Raw genomic sequence first — 16,809 nt, forward strand, 5'->3', positions numbered from 1 at the left:
TCTTGACAAAATGTGAAAATGTCAATGCAACATGAATTCACATGATAAAGCTATATATTTCCTAATGCGTCTCTTCGACCTGAAAACCAGGTCAACCCTGTCTCTCACGCAGACCACCCATAGTGGACGTGTCGACCATAATGAAAGTAGTGAATAGCTTTCTTATCGCAGGACCTGGTTTCCCTTATCCTGTGTTTCTCTCAGTCAGTTCCTCTCGCCCCTCTCTGTTTCTGTGTGTGTGTGTGTGTGTGTTTTATCCTGTGTTTCTCTCAGTCAGTTCCTCTCGCCCCTCTCTGTTTCTGCAAGTCTCTATTTGACTGTAAATAGTATGACGCAAGTCCCAAAGACAATGAAAGCCACCTGGGAGCTAAAATGCTTTGACACTCCAGTGATAACATCCTGGAGAGGCTGTGATTTAGCTTACATGTTGCTAGATTATACAGTGGTCATGTATCCCGCGTTATTATATTAAATGCATTTGATTTATCCTGCATCCATATTAACTAACCCATTTAGACCCCAGACCAGATTCTACAAAATGTCTTTTCTGTCAGTCATTCTCAAACATTTTCATGTCAAGGACCCCCAAACATATATGTACAGTAATTGGCTGCCGACCCCCATCTGAAAATATGTTGTTCCACGTATCATCATCATACGTGGAAGTTATGCGAGAACGCCTACTGAGTGGCACAAAACTACTTTCTGGCCTTGACAGCCCATACATCCAAACAGAAAAGTCCTATTTGATTGCATTAAATTACTTTAAACAACATTAAATTTACTTTGTCACTCACTTTGCCACTCTATCTGCCATTGAGTTTATGCATGTGCATACCCTCTATTAGAATGACATGTTAAGAGGAGTTAGTTGTGCTTGACGTGCCGTGGCAGCTTGTACACAACCCACAACCTGTCTGGTGACATGTGGTGTGAGTCACATTCCTATATGCCAATAGGAATGCTAACCAACCAGTAAGACTCCTGAGGGCGAGAAGCGACCTTGCCCTAAAGGGCGAGGTTTTGTGCACGCATCAATGATCAACTAGTGCCAAACTAGTAAAAATAGTAGATCTACAAGTGCACAATGCGTCGCCAGCTTGTACTTCATAAAAAAGTTTGCTCTGAAAGAATATATATTCAAAGATTTGTGCCACATTTTCATGATTTTTCAAAAATAGCAGAGCTACAAGCTCGTAGCGTGGCACTCAGTGCCGTGTTAGTAAAATGTTATATTAAAAAAAAAGGCACTGGAGATCTAATGGTAACGCCTGAGGCTTTAGCTCAATGTCTGTCCAGGGCTGAATGGCATCCCCCCCCCCCCCTGGTATTAGCCAACAGTGAAACAACACATGTTTACTTTCTGACCTTCCTTTATTTAGGCTCGGTTTGACTTGTTTACTGCTGTATAAACAGGAAAGGGCGACCAACAGAAATTAGCCTGATTCAAATACTTTGTTGTTTGACACTCTGGCACGCTGAAAACTCTGGCACGCTGATCTAAACAGCTCACACGCTGTTGTGAGCTTGTAGATAGGTATGACAGAGTATAAGCATTACCCCCACCGACGCAGACACAATTATAGTTATTATTATTGATAGAAAGTCATCTTTGGGGTGAACTACGTCTTTATGCCCTGTATTATACTGTATAGTACTTTTTGTACAACGGTGTCATGGAAAATGACCAGTCTACATGTGACGTCTTGTGAGCTTGTTGATCAGTTATTTTCTTTTTTTTTATAATCGTTCATTAATCGTAATTGGGGCAAAAGTTTCAAATAACCGTGATATTGATTTGAAGTCATATTGGCCCGCCCACAAAGTAAGCCTTGCCGAGCCATGAGGCCCATAGGGGCAGGAGCCTATCTCCTGTTTCTGTTGCGTGAGGCAGCTTGATGTACAAGTACACCCCCTGGACATGACACGTGCGCGCGTGCGTGTGCGAGCGAGACGGAAAGTTTAAGATAAGAACATTGATCAGTTGAATCTTCTAGTTAATTGGTCACTTTCCACCCCCTTTCTCCTTCACTGTGCAGAACTCTGAGCTGCCTTATCTGTTTCAGTTAGGACTCAATGGGCGTGCGTGCGCGCGTGCGTGCGCGCGTGCGTGCGTGCATGCTCAGGAAGGATTGTCCAGGGAGGACAATCTAAAATAAATTTCTCTTTCATGTTGCTAACACAGGAAGTCTGTCCGTTCCTTCCCTGAAACATCCTCCATGCTGTCCGAGTGTCCTAAAGTCTCCCCGCGCTGTAGAACGACCTCCCATCCTCAGTCAGACTCACTCCCTATTTTCCATTGCACTACACCTCACCCTCTGGCACTTGCTTTTCCTTCTTGCTGCATATTTCTTTTGTTTTTAGATTTAGACATACGGTAATAGTGCTTGCTTAACCACAATCACTAAGAATGTTATTTCAGATAGCATTTTGTTTAGACAAAATGTTTTACCATGGCTGGAATCCATTACACCTCATCCTCTAGGAATCCAGTACACCTCACCCTCTAGCACTTTTCTTTTCTTTTTTGATAGATTTATACTGCTTGCTTGACCACAAACACTTAAGAATGTTATTTCAGATAGCATTTTGTTTAGACCGATGCTAGGATTGCTATTTACCTGGCTCGAATCCTATTTTCTTTCAATAGATAGTTCTTACTTGCGTTCTACTACATGATAAACTGACCATTCACCCTGTCGCTTGTCGACTATAGGGCTCATGCTATTTCGTGCCAATTGTAAATTGTGATGACCACATTCACGGTACCGACCCAGAATCAGAATGTTGTTTACAGCTTGTTCCATTCTTCAATCTGCTCCTCATTTTCAATATGGAACTGATTATCTGACCAGCTAATGTAGGCCGAATGACATTGCAGTCTAGTTCTTAAATTGATGAGATCGGTGTGTGTGTGTGTGTGTGTGTGTGTGTGTGTGTGTGTGTGTGTGTGTGTGTGTGTGTGTGTGTGTGTGTGTGTGTGTGTGTGCGTGTGTGCGTGTGTGCGTGTGTGCGTGCGTGCGTGCGTGCGTGCGTGCGTGCGTGCGTGCGTGCGTGCGTGCGCGTGCGTGCGTGTGTGTGTGTGCTCGTGCGTCTGTGTGTGAGAGAGAGAGAGAAACTGAGAGAGAGAGAGAGAGAGAGAGAGAGTATTTGTGTCTGTGTTTCTCCAGCTTTAGAAAGTGAACTGTGTTGTTAGGAAGTATTTTGTTCCTCTGTGTTTCCCGTTTCTTTTCATGAAGTTCTCCAGCCTGATGAATATTCAAACACCAGACAAAGATTATGCTCAAAACTCGAAATAGTCTTTCACACACAAAATGACACTGTGTGTGTGCGTGTACGTGTGTGCGTGCGTGTCTTTATATAATTGTTTGCGTATATATTTCTGTCTATTTTGGTCAGTATACACTCACCGACATGCACTGTGTATGTGCGTGTGTCTGTGCGTGCGTGTGCACTCGCATTAGCTGAAACCAAGTGTGGCTAATGGATTGGTTCTTGGTAGCCAAAGATCTTCTAATGATCCTGGCCCTGAGTGGTTAGATTCTGTAGCCCTCCTCAAAGCTTCACTCTGAGTGGTTAGATTCTGTAGCCCTCCTCAAAGCTTCACTCGCCATGATGTGCCGAGACAACGACATGACTTACAGCTCATGTTAGACGCAGCTTTAGAACACATGTGTGTGTTCCTGGGGTCGAGGGTTCAAATCCCAAAATCCATGACCTGTTTCTGACCCTTTCCTGTTTCTGACTCTCTCTCTCTCTCTCTCTCTCTCTCTCTCTCTCTCTCCCGGAAAAAGGGTGCACATAGCATGATCAACTTTATTTCTGGCACAGCAAAAATGGCAATATGTGACCAGATTTGACTGAGAGACTGCCATTGCTATATGAGTTAATAGCACAGGCAGACTCTTCACATACTAGAGCATGTCTGAAATAAGTGTCAAAGCTGAAATTGACATGTAAATATGAAATAAATGCTTAAAAAAAAGCTAGGTGTAATGTTAGAGACCACAGAAGTGAACCTTTCAAGCCTGTTTTCTCAACTCGCTGTTTTCTGCAAGACATTACTCTATAAGCCAGGGGTCCCCAAACTACGGCCCACGGGCCGTATACGGCCCGCCATGTCATTTTATGTGGCCCGCCTGCCTCAAGCAAAAAAAAAAATTAATTAGCACTGGATGAGAGCAAATAATTAGAATAATAAATTAAGATTAATTTGTATTATTGCTCTTGTATTGCTATTTGAGACACTGGGGAGGCACTGGGGGGACACTGGGGGACACTGGGGAGATACTGAGGGGACACTGGGGAGGCACTGGGGAGACACTGGGGAGGCACTCAGGGAGGCACTGGGGAGACACTGGGGAGGCACTCAGGGAGGCACTGGGGAGACACTGGGAGGCACTGGGGAGGCACTCAGGGGGACACTGGGGAGACACTGGGGAGGCACTGGGTAGACACTGGGGAGGCACTGGGGAGGCACTCGGGGGGACACTGGGGAGGCATTCAGGGAGGCACTGGGGAGGCACTCAGGGGGACACTGGGAGGCACTGGGGAGACACTGGGGAGGCACTCAGGGGGACACTGGGAGGCACTGGGGAGACACTGGGGAGACACTGGGGAGGCACTCAGGGGAACACTGGGGAGGCACTCAGGGGGACACTGGGGAGGCACTCAGGGGGACACTGGGAGACACTGGGGAGGCACTGGGGAGGTACTGGACATTTCATATCACATACACACCATGATTCACTAGGCCCCTCAAAAAAAAAACAGCTTGGCATGGCACGATTTATTTCAAGCATGGCGCAGCGCCATGCCAACAACATTGTGCAGGAAACCCTGGCACTGCTGCATGTACAGTACATGCACTATGCAGCCCTGTAGTGCTGCATGTACAGTACATGCACTATGCAGCCCTGTAGTGCTGCATGTACAGTACATGCACTATGCAGCCCTGTAGTGCTGCATGTACAGTACGTTGTATGTTTACGTTTAGGCACCCCTGCGATCGTCACACTTTTTCTGTTACAAACTGACCCCGGCCCCCATCAGAGAAGGGAAAAGTTATGTGGCCCTCACAGGAAAAAGTTTGGGGACCCCTGCTATAAGCCATATCTCCAAAACTGGTGGGTCAAACTGAACAACCAATATGTCAATTTGAAGCTATGATTCCCTGCTTTGATGTGAAATGAAAAAACAAAAATTCAAAAAGATCCAATGGCAGTCTCCTAGTCAAATTTGGTCACATATGGCTGACTCGGAAAAACAAAACTGAGGGAACGGGGAACACAGACCCAGTACAGGTGCTCGAAGGGCTGGTGGCAGCACGTCTTAGGGTGGAGTTTAGAAGGGCTGGTGGCAGCACGTCTTAGGGTGGAGTTTAGAAGGGCTGGTGGCAGCACGTCTTAGGGTGGAGTTTGCCTACCACAAATTGAAATTAGTGGACAATTTAGAGGCTTTTAGCTATTTCTGGGCTCAGAGAGAGAGACGTGCTATGTGTGGTGCAGGACGAGGAATTGTGCCTTTCCTTTTGATTATTTTGTGTTATTTTGTCTTTTCTTATGAGCTAACCGCAATTTTGAAGTGACTTTTTTATGTACTGTCTGTAGAGTTTTAATAAAGGAGCTTAAAGGTCAAAGGTCTCTCTCTCTCTCTCTCTCTCTCTCTCCACTCATGTCTATACAGTATAGTGAAACTCAGAGGGAGGAAGGCGGAGGAGGAACTTCACACCCATTTTAAACAAAAGACATGTTGTGTTCATGCGGCATTCATCTCCAAACCCCTCGCTGGTTTTCTCCGCTGTTTCTTTCTCAATAACCCCTCACCTAATTTTTTTGAGAGCCATTCTGAAGCGATCGTCTCTCAAGGTTTTACACAAACTTTGGAGCAAATTTTGGAGCAAAAAAACCCACAGATGTCAGTGTGGCTTAGTGCTCATTCCAGGCATATAGGTTTGAAACGTATGGTCCTGTCCTTAGGGTCTTGGGCTCAACGTCTTCCTCGTGGTATCTATAACGCCCCCCTCCCACACACGTGTGCACGTGCACGCACGCACGCACACACACTCTGACTTCCTTGATGGAAGGGATTGTCTTTTGTCTGCCTTCTTGTCTCTTTTTTCTCCCAATTTGTAGTCATTACGCCACTTTCATTTCGCTATGTAGTTCCTGTCACCGCCAACCCCTAGTTGGTCTTAGGGAGGGTGTATATCAATGGTTCCCAAAGTGAGGTCCGGGGACCCCCAGGGGTCCTTGAGGGAGTTCCAGGGGGTCCCCAGCTAAATGATTGTTTTGAACCAAATGGACCCTTTATGGGACTGTAACTCTGAGAGTGTACAGATGTAATATGCATGTCAGACTGGGGGTCATTGAAATTAAACGGGTTGAGAATCACTGGTCCCTGGCATATCTTTTCAAATGGAGGTCCGCGGGCTAATTAGTGTCAATTTGGGGGTCCTTGACATGAAAAGGTTTTGGAACCAGTGGTGTTGACAACCACATTTGATCAAAAACGTCTTCTTTTCACCTTACAGTGAGGAGTTTCACCATGAGGATGCAACGCGTTCGGAGGAACACCGCATTACTCCCACTCCCCCCCCCCCCTTGACACCCTCTTGAATTCCCAGATTTACCCAGCTGCAGTCGAACACCGCCAATTATGTTTGTTGTAAATGTCCGGCAAAGCTGTCCGGCCGGTCACCGTGAAGGATTAGAAACCACTCCACAGTGCTGGGCAAGAAACATCACCCACCCGGGTGCTCTTAATTGTTACATTTTGTATTTTAATCTATGTTTCTTTGATCGGTACCCCTTGCCTCTTTTTGGGCACCCATAACTATATACGCTAATCGGGGACTAGACTATTTGACATTCAATGTTCTTTTTCCACAAATGAGTTTGAAAAATGGGGGTTCGTCTTATAATCAGAGTCCTCTTATATGATTTGTTGATTGATTCTTTATTTAAGTGTCATGCTTCTGAAGAAGCCCAGCCCATATGGACTTACAGGACACTTTTTTACAGTTTAAATAAACAACGGCAATAAACCAACATGACGGTTTGCGTCATTTCGCCTGCCGAGTACTTTTCATTGCACACACACGCACACGCACACGCACACACACACACACACACACACACACACACACACACACACACACACACACACACACACACACACACACACACACACACACACAGGAATAGCCGTGCAGCCTATACACGGCGCCAGCGAGACAGGACGTTATAATCTTGAGTTTCATTAAATAACTGTCTTTCTCCGCACGCGCACGTGCGCACACAACATTATTCAACTGAAATGCGTAACGCCAATATTGGGCTAATATAGGTAATATGCTACCAATATGTGGGTAGCCTACAGCCAGGGATTTGCCCACGGAATGAATATATATATATAATCATCTATACCAGGGCTGCCCACACTTTTTTTACTTCAGAGCTACTTTCAAAATGACCAGCAAAATAAAACTATCATCCCATTGGTTTTTATTTTTGGTATTTGACTTTGCTACTGATGATTGTACGCAACAACAAGTATTGCATTGTGTGTTTGAGCTGACAGGCCCTTTTTGATGTCAATCAATCAAGTCATCTCAGGTCATCTCAAGCGGCAGATGCAAAAATCGTTTTTTATATTAAAATTATATATATTTTTAGGGCCATGTCATGTGGTCTACCTGCAAAGCCTTTGTGATCTATACTGGTAGACCTTTTGGGCACCGCTTAACGTCAGATCAGCCGTTTTGTCGGTCAGCGCCAAAAATGCTCCCCGACAGCATAATCGGAGCAAATACCGGGCAGTGTGTATGAGCCATAAAGTGTTAATAATAATAATAATAATAATAATATATACGATTAATATAGCGCTTTTCTAGGTACCCAAAGTCGCTTTACAGAAAGAAATACAGACATATTTATTAGAAAACAAATTAAAAGGTTTAAAAGGTTAAAAACTAGGAATAAAAATCAAAAGAGGGGCAAACAAGAAGGGTGTGTGTGTGTGTGTGTGTGTGTGGGGGGGGGGGGTTATGTAGGGAAAGCCAGTTTGGTGGGTGGGTTTTGAGTGTGCTTTTGAACATTTCGAAGGTGGGGGCAGCTCTGATGTGGGTTGGGAGTGTTGACTACACTACACTAATAAGGACACATAATAACTAATAACCCATCCGTTACTACATGTGGAGTCAACTCCCGCAATTTCCTTCTTCCCATAGTGCGTGGCAAGGTAACTCTGGGATGAGCGGCCGCAAAGCAAGTAAATTCTAGTATATTATATTTGGTACCTACAATACGGTACCTACACTGTGATTTAGTCCTAGAGCTTGACTTTTAGAGCAATGTTTTGCTGTGTGTTCTTCTGCCTCCAGGGTGGCGCCATCTCCATCCTTTTAATTTAGAACAATGTTTTTGTTGTGTGTTCTTCGGCCTCACTCACACCTAAGACACACTTGTGTCCTGTGTCTTCTGTGTGTTATGGCCGCCTCAATGCATTTCCAATGGGAGTCACATGGTTTGATGACACAACCTTGTTGCATGGCTGTGTTCTTCTAGCCTGGTTAATAAACCAGACCAAATCAAAAATCTTTTTGCCTTAGTCTGGTTTATTAACCAGGCTAGTGTTCTTCCCCCCTCACCCCCATCAAACAAAAATGTTTGGTCAAACCATGTGTTATGATTTTCATAACCATGCATGATGCATAGATGTCAAGCTTGATGTCAGCTCATGTCAGCTCATGGTTATGTGACCAACAGCATGCATACTGTACTTTACTGTATTGCACCAATTCTTGAGATACCTTGAGATATGCTGATGTTGACCTTAAGGCCTGTTTACGCAAACACAGTATCCTGTGTATGTCTTACACCTTCCTAATCTTGACGGAATCTATTAGTATCAGGTTTATTAGGTGTTGTTTATGAGAGCACAGGCAACGTGCATAGATCATATCTTTTCAGGTTGCTCCGTTCCGTTCCAATGAAGGGGCCCGCACGTCCTGCCTGCCATAGAGGGGACAGGAACTCCCACCTTTGGCCTTCATCTCACCCCTCCAATTCACTGATGCCTAAGCCTAACAAACTTTAAACCACTGAAATTGTACATTTTGTCAATCTTATGTATTCTCAGAAATACCCATGTGACATACGACCACTGGGCGGGGGGTTGAACCTCTCGAGATACTGTTTTGTATATAATGCACGGAAAATGTAATAAACATTAGTGTCATGCTTTGAACCTCACTCCACCGTGTGGCGTCAAATCGTGTCCTCGGTGCGTCACTTTCTCTTATTCTTACTATCCTATCTGCAGAATGTTGTATAGCTGATGCATGAGTCTTGTGCGTGTTGCAAGCTCGCAATTAATTTCCAATGGGAGTCACGTGGTTTGAAGAGACAAACGTGTTGTATGAGGGGGGAGACTACACTCAGAGAAACGTGGGTCTGTTGTTTCTGCATTCCTCTCTAGCGCACCGCCCACTTCCCGCAAAGCCTTGTGGGAAATGGAGGCATCTATAGGGAGGGGACGGCCATGACACTTGCAACTTGCTTACATCTTCTATGCAACATTGTTGTGTAGGTGTGAGTGAGGCCTTCTGCCTCCAGGGTGTTGCCATCTCCATCCTTTTAATTTAGAACAATGTTTTTGTTTTGTGTTCTTCTGCCACCAGGGCGGCGCCATCTCCATCCTCACAGCATGTGAGAGGCCCAGTGAGTTTGCAGGGGTGGCTCTCATAGCGCCCATGGTCCAGATGAACCCCGACTCGGCCACGCCGTTCAAGGTATAGGAAGGAAGGAACAGGGGGGTGGGCAACTTCAGAGATATATTTCAAATACATTTAGTTATACTTATGTTAACTTTATGAACTTAAATGCAAATACATTGGACATGTATTATAACATACATGGGCCGCCAGTGGCCCATGTATGTTATAGGACACTATACTATACTACACTCCTAACCTCTGTGTTCCTGTCCTCTGCTCCCATCTCATCTCCTCCTGTTATAGGACACTATACTATACTACACTCCTAACCTCTGTTTCCCTGTCCTCTGCTCCCATCTCATCTCCTCCTGTTATAGGACACTATACTATACTACACTCCTAACCTCTGTTTCCCTGTCCTCTGCTCCCATCTCATCTCCTCCTGTTATAGGACACTATACTATACTACACTCCTAACCTCTGTTTCCCTGTCCTCTGCTCCCATCTCATCTCCTCCTGTTATAGGACACTATACTATACTACACTCCTAACCTCTGTTTCCCTGTCCTCTGCTCCCATCTCATCTCCTCCTGTTATAGGACACTATACTATACTACACTCCTAACCTCTGTTTCCCTGTCCTCTGCTCCATGTATGTTATAGGACACTATACTATACTACACTCCTAACCTCTGTTTCCCTGTCCTCTGCTCCCATCTCATCTCCTCCTGTTATAGGACACTATACTATACTACACTCCTAACCTCTGTGTTCCTGTCCTCTGCTCCCATCTCATCTCCTCCTGTTATAGGACACTATACTATACTACACTCCTAACCTCTGTTTCCCTGTCCTCTGCTCCCATCTCATCTCCTCCTGTTATAGGACACTATACTATAATACACTCCTAACCTCTGTTTTCCTGTCCTCTGCTCCCATCTCATCTCCTCTTATATTCCTCTATCTTCTCTGTTGTGTTCCATCCTTGTACTCTTCTTGTCCTCGTCTGTTCTTTTTTTTCTCCTCTGATTTCGTCTTCTCTTCTCCTTTCTTCTATCTTTACGTATGTTACTTCTCTCACTCACTTACTGTACATTCAAATGCAAACACACACACACACACACACACACACACACACACACACACACACACACACACACACACACACACACACACACACACACACACACGTTAACGTCGGGCACCTCTTCAAAGAGAATTGAATGGCTATGATCTTTCCCTTGTCTTCCTTTCTCTCACCCGATCTCCTGTAGTTCTCTACTTAGGTTATCTGGAGACCCTTTTATTATTGTCTCCACCAGGCCGAAGGCATGTGGGGAGAGTATGTTTTGCACTCCGTCCGTCCGCGTGTCCGTCCGTCCGTCCGTCCGTCCGTCCGTCCGTGTGTCCGTGTGTCCGTGAACAGCTAATCTCGGCCACCGTTAACCCGCTCGATGCCATATTTTGCACACACACTCCCTGGATGCCAACCATGAACCTCTGCCCCAAACTTTCCAGAACGGCCTGTTATAGCGCCACCAGGAGGCCGCTTTGTGCAAAACAAGTTTTTGCACAGTACACCTACAGATTTTGTCCAAACATCACGCAAATTGGTACACAGTCTCTCTAGAGCCATTCAACTAAACGGGTCTTTCAGATTTATCAGACTCCATCCTGATTGGTTAAGATTGGCTTCCAAAGTTCACAGGAGTGCTCAGTTTCAAACAAAATGCTGCAAATCATGAACACATCGCGTGATTTCCGTGAAATTGTGCACCCACATTCCCACTAGGCCGAGGACGAAATGCCACATGAACAATTTCAACTCAGCCTCAAGGTGGCGCTATAACTGGCCGAAAAGTGTTTTTACCTCTAACTGCACGGATCTGTGGATAACCTGGTGGAGACCTGTGCCCGGAAGGGCACTTTTTCTAGTTTTGTCTCTGTATTTGCCTCTTGTCTCTGATTATAATTGTGTGTGTGTGTGTGTGTGTGTGTGTGTGTGTGTGTGTGTGTGTGTGTGTGTGTGTGTGTGTGTGTGTGTGTGTGTGTGTGTGTGTGTGTGTGTGTGTGTGTGTGTGTGTGTGTGTGTGTGTGTGTGTGTGTGTGTGTGTGTGTGTGTGCGTGTGCGTGCATGTGGCTGACTTTAATGAAATATGCATACTGTAATATGCTGTTTTGCTACTGTGTAGGTTTTCATGGCTAAGATTCTGAACCACATGATGCCCAGCCTCTCTCTGGGCACAATTGAGTCCAGATGGGTTTCACGAGACCAGAAACAGGTGAGGGACATGGAAAGTATCTGTGCGTGTGTGCGCGTGTACCAGTGTTGGGGAAGTTACTTTTAAAAAGTAAGGAATTATAGTTATCGTTACTTATCTAAAAAATGTAATTTGTTACTTTACTTTACATTAAATTATGAAAGTAACTACTTTGTTCTGTCGCACAGTAAGAGAAACTACCTCTTAACATTATGAACAATAAAACATGTTCAGGAATTTTGACAGGCATCTTTATAGAGATATTCTATTTCATCAAATGTATTTTTGAGCTCATCTTCCATTTTAGAATATTCACTGTTCAGGTATTTGGAAAATGTATTTCTGCACATTGGCCCTGCTTTCACTGGTATTTTGCTGACCAAGGAACAGACTCCACCGGCGTTGAGAGGGGAAGCATTTCCTCAACAACATAGGCTACCTAGCAATCATTTTGTCAAGTTGACTCTTGGTGACATGCTACTGTGGCGATTTAAAATCGATATTTCCAACCCTCAAAGCAACCGATCTCGCTGTCATGATCCGCATTTGCCATTTTAGCGTGTGGTACAGTATTATGATTTTCAACCCGCAATTTCTGTCTGTGTCTATGTATGCGTTACAAGGGTTTGTGTGTCTGTGACTAAATCTGTTACTGTTTACGACAGCCAGTAAGCCCGCCCACCCTGTTGACTGTCTCTGATTGGCTTACCCTGAAATCTGGCCCTACGTTAGCCAATCAATGACCTCTTCTGCCACGTGCTTTTATCAAGTTAGGGTGTATCAAGCCATGTGGCCTCAGAGGCTAGTATGACTGCACAAACGAAACTGTCAACACAGAGAGTGCTCTCTCTCTGCACTGCAGTCAGCAGCACAGAGACGTATGATAGACTCACGGAGCTGCGAGACTTTTCACTGATCACATAAGTTGACATAACGCCATAACGCGGGTAACGCTCGCACAATAACTATAAGGCCGTTATGGAATGGGGAAATGTAAAGCGTTAGGTTACAAGTTACTGCAAATAGTAGTTACGTTATGTAACGTAACGCGATGTAAGGGCGTTAGTCACAACACTGGCGTGTACACATGTGTGTGGTCGTGTGAGATGTGTGTGTTGAGTATGTAGGTCAGTACACCAGCCAACACCAAGCAGGGTATGGCAGTGGTGTTGGGAAGAAAGTGTTTTTTTTATGCAATCAAGTGCAATAAACTGGAGATCAAAACCAGGTCTCCAGGGATGAAATGAGTGAACCACTAAAAATAGATGGACATCAATTGTGTGTGTGTGTGTGTGTGTGTGTGTGTGTGTGTGTGTGTGTGTGTGTGTGTGTGTGTGTGTGTGTGTGTGTGTGTGTGTGTGTGTGTGTGTGTGTGTGTGTGTGCGCGACTGTGCGTGTGCGTGTGTTTGTTCTGTACATGGATCGACCTATTCACAGATGTTTATTCTCCAGGTCACAGATTGTTCAAGAATAGATTTTCTTTGACTCGGTTCGAAACCACAGAGGTTTTGTCATGTCTAGCTGTGTGTGTGTGTGTGTGTGTGTGTGTGTGTGTGTGTGTGTGTGTGTGTGTGAGTGAGTGACCCCCTGTGTCCCCCTGTGTCAACAAGCAAAGACAGCTGTACATCAACTATACAACTGCGTGTGTGCGTGCGTGTGTAGCTTGGTGTTTCTCTGTGGGTACCTGCACAGTCTCAGAACTCCAGTCCTTTTGGAAAATATAGACTTTCAGAGAGCAGGAACAATGAAGACCAATTTATACTGACACACAACAGTGTCTCTCGCAGAATAAAATGACATTTCTTTTCATTTACTGTAGTATGTCCTAAAAAAACATTGTAAAATCAGCTGGGTGAAGGTTAGCTCTGGTCCATAGCTCTAATGCTGTCGCATTTAGAGCTATGTTACTGTCGACTTCTGGGGCTCGCATAAATGCAGACCAGCCTCTCCTCTGTAGCGAAAATAAAAAATCACACCCGTGTGAAGTGAGTGGTGCAACTCCGTGTAGGGGTCCCCGGGTGTCCCCAGAAGTTCCAGACCCACAGGACCACAGGCAGGGTGCTGGCCCGGTTCCGGCGAGCCGCCACACACATACTGTAGCTGCGTAAGGGAGTGGTTGCACCACTTTTACATACTCACCAATAGAAAGACGGATTGTGTAATTAGAAAGCCTACTGTCCTTATATATAAATAAGGACCTACTGTCCTTATTTATACGTGTGCACTACCACACGTATAAATGCACTTTTTGGCCAGAAAGGGATTTTTATTTCACCCGAAGGAAAAATCTTCTCTATGAGGGTTTACTCTTGGCAATATCGGTACAGGGCGCAGCGGAGTAAAAGAAAAAACCAAAATGCCTTTCTGGCCAAAAAGTGCATTTATCCGTGTGGTGGGGGGGGTCAAGGTGCATCCACTAAGGGAAAGTAGGCTTTCTAATTACACAGCCTGTCTTTGTATTGGTGAGTAGGTAAAACATTTTTTTTTTTTCGCTACAGAGGAGAGGCTGGTCTGCATTTCATGCGAGGCAGGAAGCCAATCAGTTCCATAGCCTTAACCCATTTTGGGCGGGAACACCTTTTGTTGTTTTAAGTAGCATGTGACGTGTCAAACTAGGGGGTTTTCATGATTCTGAATCCATTATTTCCAAGCATTAGTTTTGCACGAAAAAAACCTCATTGGGCTAAAAACTGAGTTTTTTTTTTTTTACTATTTGTTTGAGGTCAAATGACATTATTACTGGACTATAAGTGGCCTTCTGCACTTCTTAAAAAAACCAAGATGATGACCTTTGCTAACACTGCTCTATTCTCTATCTCTGTCATTTGAGTCAGAGTTTCATGTTCCTCCTGGGAGCTGTGCTAGAGGTCACTACAGCAGTGGTTCCCAAAGTGGGGTCCGGGGACCCCCAGGGGTCCTTGAGGGAGTTCCAGGGGGTCCCACAGCTAAATGATAGTTTGGAACCAAATGGACCCTTATGGGTCTGTAACTCTGAGAGTGTACAAATGGACACTCTCAGAGTTAAATTAACAGTGGTTTTACAATATAAATTGGGATCCGTAGCCTAATGCGTGTGAAACTGGGGGTCCTTGAAATTAATAATAATCTTGTTTTAGAGGACCCCCTCTACAACGAAATGCTGCATCTCAAGGGGCTATCCTTTAAATGAAATACAATTTCAATATATAATATGTTTCTGAATCGCTGCTAGAACCGTAAAAATCCTCTCTTATCAGAGTCACTGGCATATCTTTTCAAATGGGGGTCCGCGGCCTAATAAATGTCCATTTGGGGGTCCTTGACATGAAAACGTTTGGGAACCACTGCACTACAGTGACTGACTATACTATTCATTCCCCAAAGCAGCAGATCACACAACCTCAGATAAACCTCTGAAGTGTGTGTATTACCTTCTGGCTAACTCAAGTGGGCCTGTATAATATATATAGCCTGTATTTACAGGCACGAGAAGAATCAGAAGGCACGCTGTTGCCAAGTATGGAAGCAGATGGAGGTGGTGCAGCGACAGCCCAGTACAATTCAATAAATATTTAACGCTGCTGATAAAGTACGGGACTCGTTTGTTCCATGTACGTTTTACAACAGGACACGCAGGATATCGTTGCTGTCGGGAGGAAACCGCATAACTCAATTTGAGGGTTTTTTGGCATAAATCAGTGCTATTGGACACGTCTGTTTGTTGTTTCGAAAATATTGAAGCAATGGAAAGTAGTAAAAAGTGCTTTGGACAAAACCCTTTAACTCCAATGGACCCTCAAAATGTCTGCTAAAGCAACTAACTCCACCACCTCTCCCACTTTCATGGAAGTAATCGACAATATATAAAGTTACAACACCAACTTTGAGGCTGTAATTAACATTTTGGAGTTATGAGGTTGAGCAGAGATATGCATAATATATGACAGACTGTTTTTTTTTTTTAAATATAACTGTTGGCTGAGTGTGCTCAGCACATATAATTTAGGTCAGGCCCACAGTTTAACTGTTTAACCCCTCTCTCTCTCTCTCTCTCTCTCTCTCTCTCTCTCCCCCCGACCATCTATCCATTCTGAACCATCTCACCATCCTCCAAACATCTCTCCATCTTCCCTCCTACTGCTTATAACTCTTTCTCCAACTTCCACAACTCTCCCCATCTTCTGTTTTCTCTTCCTCCTACATCAATTCCCCCAAACTCCCTCTTTCCCTGACACTTCCTCCCCCTACACCTCTCTCTCTGTCTCTCTGTCTCTCTCTCTCTGTCTCTCTGTCTCTCTCCCCCTCCCTCCCTCCCTCCCGCCCCCAGGTGGAGGCGTACGATGCAGACGTGCTGAACTTCCATGGAGGAGTGCGCGTGTCCTTCGGCATGCAGCTGATGGGGGCGGCGGCGCGCATCGAAAGGGAGCTGCCGTCCATCGCCTGGCCGTTCCTGCTCCTGCACGGCGACGCAGACAAGCTGTGTGACATCAGAGGCTCCAGGCTCATGTACGACACGGCCCAGAGCGCAGACAAGAAGCTCAAGGTGACCAGAAGTTGCATCCACCTCAGTTACTTGGGGCTGCCACCATCATGACATTTTATGTCATGATGTCTCCAGACGTCTCTTTGGCGATTATGCACAATAATTGTGATTCTCTAACATAATCAGGCCACACTGGGGAACGGAACCGTACGCAGCTAGGTGGCTGCAGCAATAATTCCTCCGTCCCACGGGGAGTTCCGTATTTACCGGGGGGGGGTTTTCCTCTGAAGGTGAGGCGAAGGGCTGCGTATTCCCCGCAGACATGCGGAAAAATGGATCTAACATTCAGGATGGGAACCCCTTTTGGT

At 45.1% G+C, this 16,809-nt stretch overlaps 1 protein-coding gene across 2 annotated transcripts in view; it reads left to right on the plus strand.

Annotated features, from left to right (window-relative positions):
• Positions 1–16,809, plus strand: part of mgll (monoglyceride lipase) — a 63,932-nt gene that overhangs the window by 38,534 nt on the left and 8,589 nt on the right. For both annotated transcript variants that reach the window (XM_083769350.1, XM_083769349.1), the window contains 3 exons: positions 9,683–9,793; positions 11,911–12,000; positions 16,286–16,501. In XM_083769350.1, coding sequence (XP_083625476.1) covers positions 9,683–9,793; positions 11,911–12,000; positions 16,286–16,501 — 417 coding nt within the window. The remainder of the gene's footprint in view (positions 1–9,682; positions 9,794–11,910; positions 12,001–16,285; positions 16,502–16,809) is intronic.

Source organism: Protomyctophum parallelum (assembly GCF_964188405.1).
Source record: "Protomyctophum parallelum genome assembly, chromosome: 7".
Lineage (NCBI taxonomy): Eukaryota > Metazoa > Chordata > Actinopteri > Myctophiformes > Myctophidae > Protomyctophum > Protomyctophum parallelum.